Source organism: Lynx canadensis, chromosome C2 (assembly GCF_007474595.2).
Source record: "Lynx canadensis isolate LIC74 chromosome C2, mLynCan4.pri.v2, whole genome shotgun sequence".
Classification (NCBI taxonomy): Eukaryota; Metazoa; Chordata; class Mammalia; order Carnivora; family Felidae; genus Lynx; species Lynx canadensis.
This window is the reverse complement of record NC_044311.2, coordinates 58,465,945-58,485,196: the sequence shown is the minus strand read 5'-3', so window position 1 is coordinate 58,485,196 and position 19,252 is coordinate 58,465,945. Positions and strand designations below refer to the sequence as shown.

The window sequence follows — 19,252 nt, the reverse complement described above, 5'->3', positions numbered from 1 at the left end:
CTTATGTTTACACGGCAAAAAATCTATAAACACATCCCCACAATTCTGCCTCCAAGAGATGTTTAGGTCACTGGTTCTTATAATGTGGTCCAGCTGCCCTAGGGTTCCCTGAGACTGTTCAAGGGGTTAAGTAAGGTCATAACTATTTTCATTTAATGCTAAAATGCTATTTACCTATTTTCACTTTTACTCTCTCATGAGAATGTAGGAATGAAGGGCTATACAAAACATGCTGTGCCTCGCGGCTGGCAGTGCACATCACAGAAACTAGATAAATGTCAGGTAAGATGAGCAAACTATGGTGCATAAATGAATGTGCCAGAAGTGTGGCACAATGGTGGACTCACCTTGAGAAAATTGATACAACTACTTGGAAAAGACAGTTGCTTAATACTTATAATGTTATTAATATTTTATAGGTATAATTAAAACTAGGTAAGTTAAATACATTTTTGTTATATACAATCCCTGAATCCCATACAAGATACCTCTGTTATCACTTAAAATCTGCTGTTCTTCATGTTATATCCATTTAGGACATGAATGAAGTTTCCAGTTTTGTTCAAGGTTCAAAAAAAGGATGCAATGACAATAAACTGAATTATCCACCTTTTACTCCTGGTAAATTTTATTTGGTTATTTACTTACCATTAACTAAGAATAATTTTCCTGGTAAATTCTAGCATATATTTCTATATCACAAACCTTGATAAAATTTTGAGTCCCTGAAATCAATGTGTTTTTGTCTGTTTTTGTGTTACTTTTGGGCTAAAATTTTTATGCTTAAGAAAAGAAGAATGATTTTAAATTTTGGGAAAGGTTATTGATTTCTCTTTATTACTGATAAACTGCCCATGATCAAATAATTAATGAAAAGAAACACAATTTGTTTGAAATTATAATTTAAATGATCAACTTCTTTCCACGAGCCTTATGCAGTAATTTGTGCAGTTTTTAGAATGAACCTAATGGGAATAGTTACATGTCACATATTCTAAAAAATAAGTTTTTCACCATTAAAAGTGGATAAAAATACAACCAAAGAAAGATTTGCTCTTAGGGGAGAATAGACAGCAATAAGTACATCTGAAGATGACAGTAATTATTGCAACACCACATAAGCCTGTAAGTTGAAGCACAATAAAAAACCTGAAAAGCAGGGATTTGGATGGTTTGTAATTGTGTAACAGATGTACATATATAAAATTAAATTATATTTAAATAAACTAACCTAGAAAGCGTTAAAGGGGTATATATATTTGTGTGACGTATAATACAAATAGGTATATATATGTGTACATATATATTGTGTACATAAGGATTATGAAGCTTAAAATGGAAACTCTCTCTTAAGAAACATTTCTTACATATTTTTTTCTAAGATATTCTTGACAAACTCATGTATTCCAAAACAATTTGCATGGATGCTGTGCAGTACTGGGGGAAACAGTATGATGTTCACAGCCTCTATGGATACAGCATGGCTATAGCCACAGAGAAGTAAGTGCAGTTTCATTCAGAAACCTCTTTCATACTTATTGTCTAGAAATATGTTGTAATACACTAATATACTTGGAAAAGAGCAAGAGTAAGAAAGCAAAGAAAGATAGTATTTTCATGGTGTCAGTACTTCTACTAATCTTCATGAATTTGGAACTTAGTTCATCAAGAACTATGTGGTGTATGTATTTAACTGTGGTCCTTTTTTAATTCATAGATTTAAAGTACGCTTCAACATTTTGATTCACTTTGCTATCTCTGAATATAATTATGTTCTAAGCATGAACTACACAATTGGCCTGAGATAGTGGTGCTTCTAGAGTAGGTCTTTTTAAAATCAAGGGTTTCAATTAAAATGTAGTTTTCTATGTAGTATCTCACAAAGTAACTTTCTAATGCCGTGTGTACTTGGATGCAAAAAAATAACAAGTTACAAAACAAAGGAAGGGGATAATCTTACCCTGATTGCCTATTCTTTCTCAAGTATTATATAAGAACCTACAATGCAATAGTCAATAAAACCCAGATCCTGAACTCAATAATTTTTTAATCTTTTTCAGAATTAAATTAATAAATATGATTAAATTTAAAGACACACCTACATTTGTCTAGTCCCAAAACATACCATGGTATCTCAACTCTTATACATTATCTTCATAGAGTTTGGTTACTTCACTTTTTAAACTCAGTAGAGCATTTATATATTGAAGTGTATAAATAAATAAATTCTAGAAGGAAATAGCAACACTATAGTTCAATGTTATAAAGATATTAATATAGAAAAACCACCTGAGAATACCATTACATCTTTTTACTAAGGTAGTCTGGATAATTTTATATACTAAATCAAACTTTGTATCTTTCCTGAATATTTCCTATTTATAGAAAAAAATTATCAGTAATACTCAGGTACCAAATAGAGGTGAGATAAATAATGCTAGTAGTTGTGGATAGTAAACTTTTTGATACAAACAAAATAAAATGCCTCTCAAATATGTAACTTTCATCCCAACATTGCGTGCTAATATTTGAAAATACAGACATTAATATATCATTAGCATCATTGCATCTCAAAACTTTGTAGACAGTTCAAGTTCAGATTACGACATTTCAGGTTAAAAAAGGATTTCAGTGAGTTTAAACCATATATTTTAAAAACAAGTGTTGAGTGGATACAAAAAGTATGTTTATTTAATTTGGTAAAGGAAATCAAAGTCTGATTTCCTTTCCCTGATTGGAATGTTTTTAAGTAAACATTGGTAGATAAATACAAAATTGGTAAGAAAGGTCGATAAAAAGTTATTTAAAAATAAATCTGATTTATTCATTTGCTTTTACTTTTAGAGCCATAGAGAAAGTTTTCCCTAATAAGAGAAGCTTCATTCTCACCCGGTCAACTTTTGCTGGGTCTGGAAGCTATGCTGCACACTGGTTAGGGGACAACACTGCTTCATGGGAGCAAATGGAATGGTCTATCACAGGAATGCTAGAGTTCAATTTATTTGGAATGCCATTGGTAAGCAATTTCATACAGTGTCATTTATATTAGCTGTGCATGACTTTTAATTTTGTAATGTGATCTTAATAATCTTCAATAAAATGATTAAATGTATGTTACAGAAAAATCCAATCTTTATTCTTAGGGAATTTATGAAAAAAAAGAATATAGGTGGTATCTATAACATTCTAGCCATTAGAATGAGAAATAGGAATAAATAAAATTCAAGGAACTCAAAATAATACATGAAACAAATATCAATATAAACAAAGCAAAGGAAAAGCTTTTATAAAGTAAATAAAGCCCCAGATAAGATGGTAGGGAAAAATCCAAATATAGTGGTAATAAAGATAAATGTCAAAAGTCTAAATATCTTTAAATACTAGATTGTCAGTTTCAGATAAAAACCAATAAAGCTGTTTCCTGTATTTAAAAGAAAAAAATAAAAGATAAAAAATAAAGACAGAGATAAGTCTCAAATTTTAAAAGCAGAGAAAATTTGTTCCAGGCAACTCTGGATATTTAGAATCTAATCAGTCTCTATATCAAATAAAAAATGTATGCAGTGTTGATAACTGAACATTAAAGAGAGCCACTACATAAAAAAAAAACAATGTAAAATGTGTTAGGAAATTATAGTGATTCATTTGTTCTTTCTTTCATATGCACAAAACAAAATGAAAACCTGAAAAACGTAACAGAAGACCATGGGGGAGGGGAAGGAAAAAAAAAAAGTTAGAGAGGGAGGGAGCCAAATCATAAGAGACTCTTAAAAACTGACAACAATCTGAGGGTTGATGGGCGGTGGTAGGGAGGGGTGGGTGGGTGATGGGTACTGAGGAGGGCACCTGTTGAGATGAGCACTGGGTGTTGTATGGAAACCAATGTGACAATAAATTTCATATTAAAAAAAACCCCAATCAAATAACAACAAAAATCACACACGTGTGCGCGCGCGCACACACACACACACACACACACACACACACACTCAAGAGTCTTGACTTGGGAAATTAAAAAACGCATTTTAAAATGATTCATGAGTGAAAAAACAAACTGAATGGAGACAGAGGGGGGGAATAAATCCTTAGAACTGAGTGCTAGCAATTATACTTAATATCAAAACTATAAGTTGTCAACTAAATTTGTTTTAGAGGAAAACTTACAGCCTTAACTGCTTAAATTAAAAACAAAGAAAGGCTGAATATTAATGAGTAAAGTGCATTAATTAAGAAAATGGAAAAAACAAAGTAGAATAAACCTAAAGAAAGAAGTAAGGAATGAAAATAAGAGAAGACATTAATGCAGGGAAGCAAAGTTTCTAGAGAAAAATTAATAAAATGAAATTACAAAGATGACTTTGGAAATTTGAATAAAATAGATTTTTGGCACATTTTGTCTAAAAAAGGTTGAAAGAAATAAGCAATGTTACAATGTATTTTAAGATAAAGTGTTAATTTATTATAGCAAGTAATTAATACACAGTTACCAGGAGTAAATATTAAAAGTAAATGTAGGATAGTTTTGAGAAAATTTTAAGTAGCTAAATTAAATACATGCCATGTTCATAGATAATAAAGCTTAATATATTAGAAATATACATTCTCCCCAAACTATTATCCAACATTAGTGATATTCCAATTTAAACTATAAAGTGAGTTTGGGGAACATAAAATATTATTTAAACTTCATGTGGGAGACAATACAATGTAAAGAAGTAGAAAAGAGCACAAGGATTCACCCTATCCAATGAAACAGTAATATAGCACAATTCTTGACTCTGTATATTCAAAGAGAATAATATGGCATAATATGGAATAGGCTCATGCATTAATGAAATGCATTAACTGATTGCACTATCACTATAAATCAGTGAGGAAAGTATCAAATATTCATATGTGAAGTATCATTTATTCATAATAAAATAAAATGGGTCCATGACTTACACTTCACACAAAAATCAATCCCAGATAGATTAAAGAGCTATGTATGAAAAGTAAACTTTAGAGGCGCCTGGGTGGCTCAGTTGGTTAAGTGTCCGACTTCAGCTCAGGTCACGATCTCGCGGTCCGTGAGTTCGAGCCCCGCGTCGGGCTCTGGGCTGATGGCTCAGAGCCTGGAGCCTGCTTCCAATTCTGTGCCTCCCTCTCTCTCTGACCCTCCCCCGTTCATGCTCTGTCTCTATCTCAAAAATAAATAAATGTTAAAAAAATTTTTTTTTAAAAAGAAAAGTAAACTTTAAACATATTAGAAAAACATATGAGTAACTCTGTGATGTTGGGTTAGAGGTATAATTTCCTAAACAAATCACAGAAGGCACAAATAATACAGAAATATAAATTTTACTGTAACAAAATAAAAACTTTTGTTCATTAAAAGACTATTTTGAAAGTTAAAATGACATTTTCAATTCATATAGTCAATAAATGACTAATACTCAATTTAAACTACCTACTGTAAATTTGTAGAAGGTAAAACAATGGAAAAATTAGCAAAGGTTGTAAACAGGTAATTCTGTAGGAAGAGAAACCAATATGGACTCAGTAAGAATATGAAAAAGTTCCCAACTTCCATAGTAATCAGTGAAATACAAGTTAAAATTTTAGTGAGGTATACATATCATATATATAGGTGGCAAAAATTAAAAGTCGAAATATAACAGGAATTGACAAGAAATGGAACAAAGGAAATTTTCATGTACTGTGAATGTGCTTACTAATGGTTACAGCTAGTTTTGATTAAACAATGTGCATTTCCAATAAACCAGAGAAATAATCTTGAAAATATTTGTATATATAAACGTATATATAATACCATAGAGTAAAGGTAAATATGTGTGTGTGTGTGTGTGTGTATATATATATATATATATATATATATATATATATATATATTTCCATAGAATATTACTCACAAAAAAGCCTACAAATAAGTTTGATAGGAACATTTTTCATAGTCATGAGATCCCATATGATAGAAAACTAGAGCCACATTAACGTAAGTGAATCTCACAACAATAGTACCTTGAGAAAAAAATGAAATTCAATGTCATTCGTACAGTCTGCCATTTATATAGAGTTAATAAACATGCAAAAAATACTATATTTTGTTTATGGATATTTACATACTATTTAGAAAAATAAAGAAATGGCTGTAAACATTTAAATAAATGTAAACATACTAAATTAAGGATAAGAGTTTTTCCTGGAGGGTCCTTAAAGGAAGAGAAATGAAATTTTAATGGCTACATGTTAGACACCATTTAATTTTACTATTTTACTATTACAGTAATATATTATAAATGGAAAAAATCAGATCATGGGAGGGGAGTTTTGGATTAAGAAACAACACATTTTAATAATATAAATTCACACTATAGATTAACAATGATTAGATCAAAGGAGAAAATAAATACTTGAGACTAATAGTGTATAAAGAGTGAAAAAAAGTGTAAAATGATGCAATTAGAGGCAAATAAATAGCAAAAATGGAAAATAAAAAACTAAGTTAAGGAAGAATATATGAAGACAGTAAAATAAAGATTGTAAGTAATGCAGGTTAATCTGTTGAGGCATAAAATATGATGCCCTAGGCAAATTTGAGACTCTTTACACTATGAATGATAGATATATTTGTTATTTAGGTTGGAGCGGACATCTGTGGATTTGTGGTTAATACCACAGAAGAGCTTTGCAGGAGGTGGATGCAACTTGGGGCCTTTTATCCATTTTCCAGGAACCATAATGGTGATATATATGAGGTAAATTCCTTTTCTTCTCCATGTTTTGAAATAAAACCTTATTCTAGTTTTAGCAATGTACTTAAATTTATATCTGTAGAAGAAAGGGGCTGAAAGTTTGTAGCATAATTTTTAAAGAGGAGTTAGAAGTTCCCTTCTCAAGGCCTATAAATATTTTGTATATTTAGAAAATGGTCAAATAAAGGAATCGTAAAATGTAATGGGGTCACAACATAAATATCTTATTTAAGCATAAAGCATATACAAGGAAATTAGATCACTTTAACTTAAAATAACTTAATACTTAAAATTAAAGCCAAAGGGTTTTGAGTCTAGATTCTTGGATTCCAACAAGGTAAATTCCAGGTAATTTTTCTTTCATAAAAAAAACAAGGTAATATTAAGGATTTACAGTTTTTGTTTCATTAAAGAAACACAAAAAGTTCAAGACATTGTAAAAGTAGTTTGAGTCCAGAGTCTTTCCATAATAAGTAAAACTGGAATGACAGCTTGGGAAAAAATAAAACTAACACTTACCATATGTATCTGAACTGGTGGGAGTTGATATATAAGGACATACTGAAGTACCAGCCCTGTGAATTCAGCATGCTCTGGGCTCTCAGAAACATATTGCTTAGAGAAACTGGGAAAATTAGGTGAGACCATTAAGTCAATTAAGTGCATGTTAAGAAATGATTCATTGTTTACACACTAGTTACACATAGGGCCTTAATTCTGTTTGAGAAGAGGGACAACCACTCAGAGCTCAGCCTGGAAGAAGGCATGACAGAACAAAAGTAAGAGGTATAAATTGGAGATTAGTCATTACCTAATCTACTGAGACATGCTTTCAAGAAATTTGTGCTCATGGGGAATACTGATATGAATTATATTACACTGTGTGTTAATTTCTGACCCCAAAAAGCAGATGCTGAGACAGACATGATAGAGATTTATTAGTGAAAAACTTGTGAAGAATAAAGGGGAGGGAGAGGAGAAAATAGAGAGAGCCTTCACATCACAATTGGGGTCTGAATCTGGTGAGGTTGAAGGCAAGGAAAGCGGGTTTTTAAAGAGAGTCACACACTGCAGCCCAATTCTAAGTAAGTTTCCACTCAGCCCAGTGGTGAGTCCTCAGTGCAAAGATAACCTTGGGAATGTCCTGTGTTTTCTATGAATGGGCCTGAATAGTACTCCCACCATGCTCATTGATTAGCTGGGAGCAGCCAAAGGGAAATGTCTTCAGAGTAAACATGATGGTGAATCAAGGGAGGCAGCAGCTGGTGCCCTCAGTATAATTTTGCTACCCGTAACAGGAGATCTAAGCAGGTTTGCTCATATCACTGCACCTAGACTAAGAGAGTCCACTGATCTAGCGTGGGCTTAGCAGGAAAGCTGTCCTTCAGGTTACAAGCTGTCCTTCAGCTACAAGAGCTGGCCAAGCTGCTCTGTTCCCTGTATCTCTGGGCCAGTAGACTACCTGGGCTTTTTTTCCTGATGGCAAGGACAAGGCACAAGGCAGTAAGTCCTCAGGCAAGCACATTTCAAGCCTTTACATGAATGGGTCGCATGTTACTAAAACTCCATTGGCCAAAGTATGTCACTTAGCTGAGCACAAAGTCAAGTGCACTTGATGGGAAATACACTCCATTTTATTGGTAGGGATTTCAGAGTTATACAGCAAAGGTTGGAGGTACAGGAAGCATGAAAATTGGAGCCAATAATGCAGTCTACCACAAATAATATAGGTGAAAATTCGTTAAAATATCTTTTCATCTCTAATATATAAAAATGAAAAATGCCCAGTTTAAAACAAAGTTTAATTAAAACATATCCAAATAAAAATATAAAAACTAAAAATACTTATATACTTTGATGATGAAAGAGGAACAATTTCAGATTTTCATACACAAACTAAAATGTATATAGTTTGCATTTCAAAAACAGCTTAAATGCTTCTCTTTAATTTTCATTCACATTTTAGCGTTTTTAATGTCAATTTCCTTTTTATTCCATAGCATCAGGATCCAGCATTTTTTGGACAGAATTCTCTTTTGGTTAATTCATCAAGGCACTATTTGAATATTCGCTATACCTTATTACCTTTCCTATATACTCTGTTTTACAAAGCCCATAAGTTTGGAGAAACAGTAGCACGACCAGTTCTTCATGAGTGAGTACTACGTTCAAGAATTTTAATTTTTTCAAATTATATGAGACATATATTGAAAAATTAATGGAGATTAATCAAGATGTCAAATGGATTTCTGCTTTTTTTTATATTCATATAAATCATTTGATGAACTGTGGAATAACATTAGTAAATAAATATGGTTAATTTAATGAATTGGACAAGATTAAGTTAGAAATGTGGGAATTAAATAGATCTTAAAAGAAAAAATATATAGAAAATATATTGGGTAAATTATATTAGTAATATTAAATATGCAGTTATTGAAAACTTATTATGTATTGTCAAAACCATCTGAGTATATAGATCAAGAGTACAGTATAGTCACAGAGCAATGAATTGTGTTTGCCTTTGTATATTTTGAGCAAAGCAGGACCTTTCCTCAAGAAATGACTTTAGAATCCATATCAAAACAGGAATTTTTTAACGAAAAATTTTAAAGGAAGAAAGTCGTGTATGAAAGATTTCTGGTACTTTACAAACCTATCTTAGAGGGGAAAATGAATTAAACAGAATAGTTGTTTATTACAGATAACAGATAACCTTATCATGTATCATAGATTTTTTTGAGCCCAGATGAACTAATTTCCTCCCACCTTCCCTCCTTTCTTCCCCCCTCCCTTCCTTCCTTCCTTCCTTCCTTCCTTCCTTCCTTCCTTCCTTCCTTCCTTCCTCCCTCCCTTCCTTCCTTCTTTCTTGAGTGTCAGATGAACCATAAAGATATAAGAACCATAGATTCAAAATGACAGGTCAAACAAGTAAAAATTAAAGCTAATAATAATTCCCGGGAAAAGACTGAAATGATAAACCCAAGAAGGAATATGGATAAACTTATTTTTTTATCTTTATATTGTAAACATGGCATTATGTAGCAAATTGTCATTATTCTTAGGTTTTATGAGGATATGAATACCTGGACTGAGGACACTCAATTCTTATGGGGCCCCTCATTACTTATTACTCCAGTTTTGAAAGAGGTAAGTTTTACAACTCTAATACATTTATTGCTTTTAAAGGAAAACTTTATAACCAAATCCACACTAAATTATAAAAAACAAAAAACACAACTTGGTAATAAATGTTACTCAGTAGACTGATTCAACCTGATAAATGTTGAATTGAATTCTAAAATGTAGAAGAAATGCTAAAAATAATAAAAATGATAAGTAGATTTATGCTTTTCAAATATATAATGTGTAACTGTGGAAATAAAATTATATAAAATTAGTATTCTTCTTAAGAAGACAACTTTATTTATGGAATCAAAATCAAATCCATAGCAATAACAATGAACTCTCATTTAACTATACATAGACATGGAAATTTTGCTAACTTTTAGATAAAGAGGTTCTTGAAAGTCAGCTGATCGTATGACCATATTGAAAATGTAGTGGAGTGAGATATTTGGTTTTATCTATCATTTAAAAGTCTATATGCCCATGGAAATATACAAAAATTAATGTGTACACATTTGCAATTACCATGTAGATTATGACAGTACAAATGCAAGTGTGCATTGTTTTTCTCAATTGCTACTTAAATTAATTTCAACTTTGCTTCTGGTGTGTTTTAAATTATTATATTATATAAAACTAATAAAAGAGTCTGTTGATTATTATTTATAACAAATATGGGAATGTAACAATACAAAGGAAGTTTTTTTCTTGACTATTAAAACCCAACTTAGGGGCACCTGGGTGGCTCAGTCGGTTAAGCGACCGACTTCAGCCCATGTCATGATTTCGCAGTTTGTGACTTTGAGCCCCGCGTTGGGCTCTGTGCTGACAGCTCAGAGCCTGAGGCCTATGTCTGATTCTGTGTCTCCCCCTCTCTCTACCCCGCCCCTGCTCAACCTGTGTCTGACTTTCAATAATAAATACACCTTAAAAAAAATTTTTTTTAATAAAAAAAAATAAAACCCAACTTAATACTTGGTATAATACTTTTCTGATAAAAGTAAACAAATTAAAGTAAACAAATGAAAAACATAGAAATATTTGGTATAATACTTTTCTGATAAAAGTAAACAAATGAAAAACATATAAATTATCTTGTTTTATTTTAGGGAGCAGATACAGTGAGTGCATATATCCCTAATGCTACTTGGTATGATTATGAAACTGTAAGTAACTTTAATATAATAATAGACTCACAAGGATTATACTGTGAAACATCTGATGTGGAAACTTAATTCCAAACATATAGCCTATCTGTTGTCAGCATTTGTGTGATTCTTAGAAAAAATGAATAATTTTGGATAATGGTACTATTTGTGCCGGTATACATGTTTTGTTGCACATGGGCAAGTATATGTTTGTTGCATGTGACTAATATAAAGCTATATTCTTTAGTATAAAATCTTATTTGTTTTTATTTTATTTTTTAAATATGAAATTTATTGTCAAATTGGTTTCCATACAACACCCAGGGCTCATCCCAACAGGTGACCTCCTCAATACCCATCACCCACCCTCCCCTCCCTCCCACCCCCCATCAACCTTCAGTTTATTCTCAGTTTTTAAGAGTCTTTTATGGTTTGGCTCTCTCCTTCTCTAACTTTTTTTTCCCTTCCCCTCCCCACGGTCTTCTGTTAAGTTTCTCAGGATCCACATAAGAGTGAAAACATATGGTATCTGTCTTTCTCTGTATGACTTATTTCACTTAGCATAGCACTCTCCGGTTCCATCCATGTTGCTACAAAAGGCCATATTTCATTCTTTCTCATTGCCAGGTAGTATTCCATTGTGCATATAAACCACAATTTCTTTATCCATTCATCAGTTGATGGACATTTAGGCTCTTTCCATAATTCGGCTATTATAGAAAGTGCTGCTATAAACATTAGGGTACAAGTGCCCGGATCCATCAGCACTCCTGTATCCCTTGGGTAAATTCCTAGCAGTGCTATTGCTGGGTCATAAGATAGATCTATTTTTAATTTTTTAAGGAACCTCCACACTGTTTTCCAGAGGGGCTGCACCAGTTTGCATTCCCAACAGTGCAAGAAGGGTTCTCGTTTCTCCACATCCTCGCCAGCATCTATTGTCTCCTGCTTTGTTCATTTTAGCCACTCTGACTGGCATGAGGTGGTATCTCAGTGTGGTTTTGACTTGTATTTCCCTGATGAGGTGTGATGTTGAACATCTTTTCGTGTGTCTGTTGGCCATCTGGATGTCTTCTTTAGAGAAGTGTCTACTCACGTTTTCTGCCCATTTCTTCAATGCGTTATTTGTTTTTCGTGTGTGGAGTTTGGTGAGTTCTTTACAGATTTTGGATACTAGCCCTTTGTCTGATATGTCATTTACAAATATCTTTTCCCATTCCGTCGGTTGCCTTTTAGTTTTGTTGATTGTTTCCTTTGCAGTGCAGAAGCTTTTTATCTTCATGAAGTCCCAATAGTTCATCTTTGCTTTTAATTCCCTTGCCTTTGGAGATGGGTCAAGTAAGAAATTGCTGTGGCTGAGGTCAGAGAGTTTTTTTTTCCTGCTTTCTCCTCTAGGGTTTTGACAGTTTCCTGTCTCACATTCATGTCCTTTATCCATTTTGAGTTTATTTTTGTGAATGGTGTAAGAAAGTGGTCTAGTGTCATTCTTTTGCATGTTGCATGTCTCCCAGCACCATTTGTTAAAGAGACTGGCTTTTTTCTATTGGATATTCTTTCTGGCTTTGTCAAATATTAGTTGGCCATACTTTTGTGGGTCCAATTCTGGAGTCTCTATTCTATTCCACTGGTCCGTGTGTCTGTTTTTGTGCCAATACCATGCTATCTTGATGATTACAGCTTTGTGGTAGAGCCTAAAGTCTGGGATTTTGATGCCTCCTGTTTTGGTCTTCTTCAAAATTACTTTGGCTATTCAGGGTCTTTTGTGGTTCCATACAAATTTTAGGATTGCTTTTTCTAGCTTCAAGAAGAATGCTGGTGCAATTTTGATTGGGATTGCATTGAATGTGTAGATAGCTTTTGGTAGTATTGACATTTTAACAATATTTATTCTTCCAATCCGTGAGCATGGAATGTTTTTCCATTTCTTTGTATCTTCTTCAATTTCCTTCATAAGCTTTCTATAGTTTTCAGCATACAGATCTTTTACATCTTTGGTTAGGTTTATTCCTAGGTATTTTATGCTTCTTGGTGCAATTGTGAATGGGATAAGTTTCTTTGTCTTTCTGTTGCTTCATTATTAGTGTGTAGAATTCAACTGATTTCTGTACATTGATTTTGTATCCTGCGACTTTGCTGAATTCATGTATCAGTTCTAGAAGACTTTTGGTGGAGTCTATCGGGTTTTCCATGTATAATATCATGTCATCTGCAGAAAGTGAAAGCTTGACTTCATCTTTGCCAATTTCGATGCCTTTGATTTTCTTTTGTTGTCTGATTGCTGATGCTAGAACTTCCAACAGTATGTTAAACAACAGCGGTGAGAGTGGACATCCTGTTGTGTTCCTGATCTCAGGAGGAAAGCTCTCAGTTTTTCCCCATTGAGGATGATATTAGCTGTGGGCTTTTCATAAATGGCTTTTATGATGTTTAAGTATGTTCCTTCTATCCCGACCTTCTTGAGGGTTTGTATTAAGAAAGGATGCTGAATTTGTCAAATGCTTTTTCTGCATCGATTGACAGGATCATATAGTTCTTTTCTTTTATTAATGTGATGTATCACGTTGATTGATTTGCAAATGTTGAACCAGCCCTACAGGGATGAATCCCATGTGATCATGGTGAATAATTCTTTTTATATGCTCTTGAATTCAATTTGCTAGTATCTTTTTGAGAATTTTTGCATCTGTATTCATCATGGATATTGGCCTGTAGTTCTCTTTTTTTTGCTGGGTCTCTGTCTGGTTTAGGAATCAGAGTAATGCTGGCTTCATACAATGAGTCTGGAAGTTTCCCTTCCCTTTCTATTTTTTGGAACCGCTTGAGAAGGATGGGTATTGTCTCTGCTTTAAGTGTCTGGTAGAATTCCCCAGGGAATCCATCTGGTCCTGGACTCTTATTTGTTGGGAGATTTTTGATATCTGATTCAATTTCTTTGCTGGTTGTGGGTCTGTTCAAGTTTTCTATTTCTTCCTATTTGAGTTTTGGGAGTGTGTGGGTGCTTAGGAATTTGTCCATTTCTTCCAGGTTGTCCAGTTTGTTGGCATATAGTTTTTCATAGTATTCCCTTATAATTGTGTATTTCTGAGGGATTAGTTGTAATAACTCCATTTTAATTCATGATTTTATCTATTTGGGTCCTCTCCCTTTTCCTTTTGAGAAGCCTGGCTAAAGGCTTATCAATTTTGTTTATTTTTTCAAAAAACCAACTCTTGGTTTCATTGATCTGCTCTACAGTTTTTTTAGATTCTATATTATTTATCTCTGCTCTGATCTTTATTATTTCTCTTCTTCTGCTGGGTTTGGGGTGTTTTTGCTGTTCTGCTTCTATTTCCTTTAGGTGTTCTGTTAGATTTTGTATTTGGGATTTTTCTTGTTTCTTGAGATAAGCCTGGATTGCAATGTATTTTCCTCTCAGGACTGCCTTTGCTGCATCCCAAAGCATTTGGATTGTTGTATTTTCATTTTCATTTGTTTCCACATATTTTTTAATTTATTCTCTAATTTCCTGGTTGATGCATTAATTCTTTAGTAGGGTGTTCTTTAACCTCCATGCTTTCGGAGGTTTTCCAGACTTTTTCCTGTGGTTGACTTTAAGTTTCATAGCATTGTGGTCTGAAAGTGTGCATGGTATGATCTCAATTCTTTTGTACTTATGAAGGGCTGTTTTGTGACCCAGTATGTGATCTATCTCAGAGAATGTTCCATGTGCACTTGAGAAGAAAGTATATTCTGTTGCTTTGGGATGCAGAGTTCTAAATATATATGTCAAGTCCATCTGATCCAATGTATCATTCAGGGCCCTTGTTTCTTTATTGATCCTGTGTCTAGATGATCTATCCATTGTTGTCAGTGGGGTATTAAAGTCCCCTGCAATTGCCACATTCTTATCAATATGGTTGCTTATGTTTGTGATTATTTTATGTATTTGGGGGTTCCTCTATTCAGTGCATAGACATTTATAATTGTTAGCTCTTCCTGATGGATAGACCCTGTAATTATTATATACTGCCCTTCTTCTTCTCTTGTTACAGCCTTTAATTTAAAGTCTAGTTGGTCTGACATAAGTATGGCTACTCCAGCTTTCTTTTGACTTCCAGTAGCATGATAGATAGTTCTCCATCCCCTCACTTTCAATCTGAAGGTGTCCTCAGATCTAAAATGAGTCTCTTGTAGACAGCAAATAGATGGGTCTTGTTTTTTTTATCCATTCTGATACCCTGTGTCTTTTGGTTGGTGCATTTAGTCCATTTACATTCAGTGTTATTATAGAAAGATATGGGTTTAGAGTCATTGTGATATCTGTAGGTTTCATGCTTGTAGTGCTGTCTCTGGTACTTTGTGGTCCTTGCAACATTTCACTCGCAGAATCCCCCTTAGGATTCTCTTGTAGGGCTGGTTTAGTGGTGATGAATTCCTTCAGTTTTTGTTTGGGGAATCCTTTATCCCCCTTTCTGTTCTGAATGACAGACTTGCTAGATAAAGAATTTTTGGCTGTCTATTTTTTCTATTCATTGCACTGAAGATTTCCTGCCATTCCTTTCTCGCCTGCCAAATTTCAGTAGGTAGGTCTACCACTACTCTTATGGGTCTACCCTCTAAGTTATAGCATGTTTATCTCTAGCTGCTTTCAGAATTTTTTCTTTATCCTTTATTTTGCCAGTTTCACTACAACATGTCATGCAGATCAATTCATGTTACGTCTGAAGGGAGTTCTCTGTGCCTCTTGGATTTCAGTGCCTTTTTCCTTCCCCAGATCGGGGAAGTTCTCAGCTATGATTTGTTCAAGTACACCTTCAGCCCCTTTCTCTCTCTTCTTCTTCTGGAATTCCTATGATATGGATATTATTCCATTTGATTGCATCACTTAGTTCTCTAATTCTTCCCTCATACTCCTGGAATTTTTTTTATCTCTCTTTTTCTCAGCTTCCTTTTTTTCCATAATTTTATCTTCTAATTCACCTATTCTCTCCTCTGCCTCTTCAATGCGTGCTATGGCCACCTCCGTTTTATTTTGCACCTCATTTATAGCATTTTTTAGCTCCTCATGACTGTTTCTTAGTCCTTTGATCTCTGTAGCAATAGATTCTCTGCTGTCCTCTATGCGTTTTTTCAAGCCCAACAATTAATTTTATGACTATTATTCTAAATTCTTTTTCTGTTATATTGCTTAAATTGTTTTTGATCAATTCGTTAGCTGTCGCTACTTTCTGGAGTTTCTTTTGAGGAGAATTCTTCTGTTTTGTCATTTGGGTAGTCCCTGGGATGGCATGGAACTGCAGGGCACTTCCCCTGTGCTGTCCAGGGTAACTTGTATTGTGGGCAGGGCCGCAGTCAGACCTGATGTCTGCCCCAGCCCCCCGCTGGGGCTCCAGTCAGACTGGTGTGTACCTTACCTTCCCCTCTCCCAAGGGCAGGACTCACCATGGAGTGGTATGGCCCCTGTCTGGGTTATTTGCACACTGCCAGGCTTGCATGGGATCTGGCATATTAGCCCGGGTGGATCTGCAAGGTGCACAGGGGCGGGAGGGGCAGGCTTAGCTTGAATTGCCGTGGGAGGTCCTCTGTGGGAGGGGCCTTGCAGCACCAGGAGGGAGGCAGACCCGTTGGAGGGATGGATCCACAAAAGCACAGAGTTGGGTGTTTGCACAGTGCAGGCAAGTTTGGTGCCGGGAACTGGTTCCCTTTGGAATTTTGGCTGGGGGATGGGAGGGGGAGATGGCACTTGCCAGCACCTTTGTTCCCATGCCAAGCTGAGCTTTGTCTTCCGGGGCTCAACAACTCTCCCTCCCTGCATCGTCTCACCCTCCCCAGTCTCCGAGAGCAGAGCTGTTGACTTTTAACATTCTAGATGTTAAGTCCCACTGGCTGTCAGAACTCACAGAGTCCCACCCCTCGGCTTTTGCAAGCCAGACTTCGGACACTCTGCCTTGCCTGGCGGGGTGCCCCTCCACCACCCAGTCCCTCCCGCCAGTCCGTGTAGCACGCACCGCCTCTCTGCCCTTCCTACCCTCTTCCATGGGCCTCTTGTCTACTCTTGGCTCTGGAGAGTCCATTCTGCTAGTCTTCTGGTGGTTTTCTGGGTTATTTAGGCAGGTGTGGGTGGAATCTAAGTGGTCAGCAGGATGAGGTGAGCCCAGCGTCCTCCTATGCTGCCATCTTCCCCCTGGAGTCTTACTTATTTTTAGTTTACAGAAATAAGTCAGGGGTAATTTTAGTAAGGAGTGGGGATTCATTTTAATACTTTTCCTATTTTATATATTTATTTTAATGCCAGAGGAATTGAGTACTGAGCTAATCCTAAACATTTGTTTTTATAATGGTACATTCAAAAGTTCGGGAAAGATTTTCATTTCAACTTTGAAAAGGCAACATGGTAGCATTCATATTCAACCTATTTTTGTAATTGACTAAGACCTTTAAGAAGTATTTATTTTAAAAGGCATCATTTTGTAGATCACTTACTTTTGCTAAGCAGACTCTTTATTTTTATAGAAACAATGATTTTTAAAAGCTTTTTAAACAAGAACAAACAATAAAAATAGGGCTAAGAAAGAGTACTAATTATCATAGAGGGGAAATGGATTTCTCTAAGTTGGGTTTTTGTTTTGGGGGGGAAAGTAGATTTATTTTTATCCTGCTTTTTTCAGTAAACTGAAAAATTTTTTTTTTCAAAGTTCAAAGTCAGCATATTAATACTCATTTATTTTTATTTATTTATTTTTTTTCAACGTTTATTTATTTTTGGGACAGAGAGAGACAGAGCATGAATGGGGGAGGGGCAGAAAGAGAGGGAGACACAGAATTGGAAACAGGCTCCAGGCTCTGAGCCATCAGCCCAGAGCCTGATGTGGGGCTCGAACTCACGGACCGCAAGATCATGACCTGGCTGAAGTCGGACGCTTAACCGACTGCGAAACCCAGGCGCCCCTAATATTCATTTTAATGACCTGAATTGCTCACAGTAAAAATTATTTCAATGTGTAAATTCAAATTATTGTGAAATGGGATTAAAATTTTTACAAATACTAAAAAAACTTCCTAACTTCTAAATATTAGGGTGCAAAAAGGCCATGGAAAAAACAACGTGTTAATATGTACCTTCCAGGAGACAAAATAGGATTACATCTTAGAGGAGGTTATGTTATCCCCATTCAACAACCTGCTGTAACTACAAATGCAAGGTAAAATGACAAATCATTAACTTAAATCTGAAATATAATTCAAGTTTTAATGTTTCTATTTTATTAAGAATCAAAGATTAATGTTTCATTTTTTTCACCAGAATATTTATGTAGAGAGGGAATTCTTAAATATAATCATTTATTAAAAAAATGCAAATTATATACATTATTACAAATTGCTTGACTTAAAGAATGAACATAATTAGATTATAAATTTATTTCTTGTGCCAAAAATGTGCTGACATTCTCTATAGAATATGTATAATTAAAGTTAAGTCCTTATCTTAATAAAAATATGAGAACTTAAAGTAAATTATATAATTGTTAAAAATTCAGTTACATACTTAGATTTTCCATATGTAAATGACACACATTTTTCTTTCTGCTAAAATGTTTTACATTTAAATTGATAAATGAGGTGGAAAATTCTGTGTAGGGAAAGAATAAGACAGAAACTAAGTTGTTCGTTAAGAATAAATTACAGAAATATTTAGGAAAAAAAGAAGAAACTTGAAAATTCTGGCTCAAAAGTGCACATAAGGTGTTATATTGAATCCACATATTTCCTCACATTCTGCAACATCCCAAGAGATAGTCACTCTCTATTCCTTATCCTCCTGTGTTTTCTTCATAACCTTAAGAATATCTGGAGTCGTATAGGTAGTGTGTTCACTCCCCTAGACTGTAAACTCCATGAGGGCAGGGACTTGACTTTTCGCTGCTTTAGTCCCCAAACCAATAATAACATCTGACTCATAATCTGATCCCTATTTTCGCTAAATATTTGTTGAAGGAACACATATATGAGTGAATGAATGTGTGCTAGTAATGTAATTATTTTGGCATTCTACAATTGATTATTTTCAGACTGTAACTGTTTCTTGAATGTGTTCTCCAACAAATTAGTTATATTCTAGAGCTGTATTGAACAAGAGAAGCATACGCTTTGGTGAGTGTATGCAGGATGGAATATGTTGTATACAGAGCAGTTGCCTGGACTACATAGCCTCAGGGGTACTATTTTAGGTTTAAAAACCTA

At 34.4% G+C, this 19,252-nt stretch overlaps 1 protein-coding gene across 1 annotated transcript in view; it reads left to right on the top strand.

Annotated features, from left to right (window-relative positions):
* Nucleotides 1-19,252, top strand: part of SI (sucrase-isomaltase) — a 102,059-nt gene that overhangs the window by 27,331 nt on the left and 55,476 nt on the right. The window contains exons 14-21 of the mRNA XM_030329639.1: nt 537-621; nt 1,383-1,500; nt 2,845-3,016; nt 6,642-6,758; nt 8,756-8,910; nt 9,821-9,905; nt 10,994-11,050; nt 18,089-18,213. Of these exons, the coding sequence (XP_030185499.1) occupies nt 537-621; nt 1,383-1,500; nt 2,845-3,016; nt 6,642-6,758; nt 8,756-8,910; nt 9,821-9,905; nt 10,994-11,050; nt 18,089-18,213 (914 nt within the window). The remainder of the gene's footprint in view (nt 1-536; nt 622-1,382; nt 1,501-2,844; nt 3,017-6,641; nt 6,759-8,755; nt 8,911-9,820; nt 9,906-10,993; nt 11,051-18,088; nt 18,214-19,252) is intronic.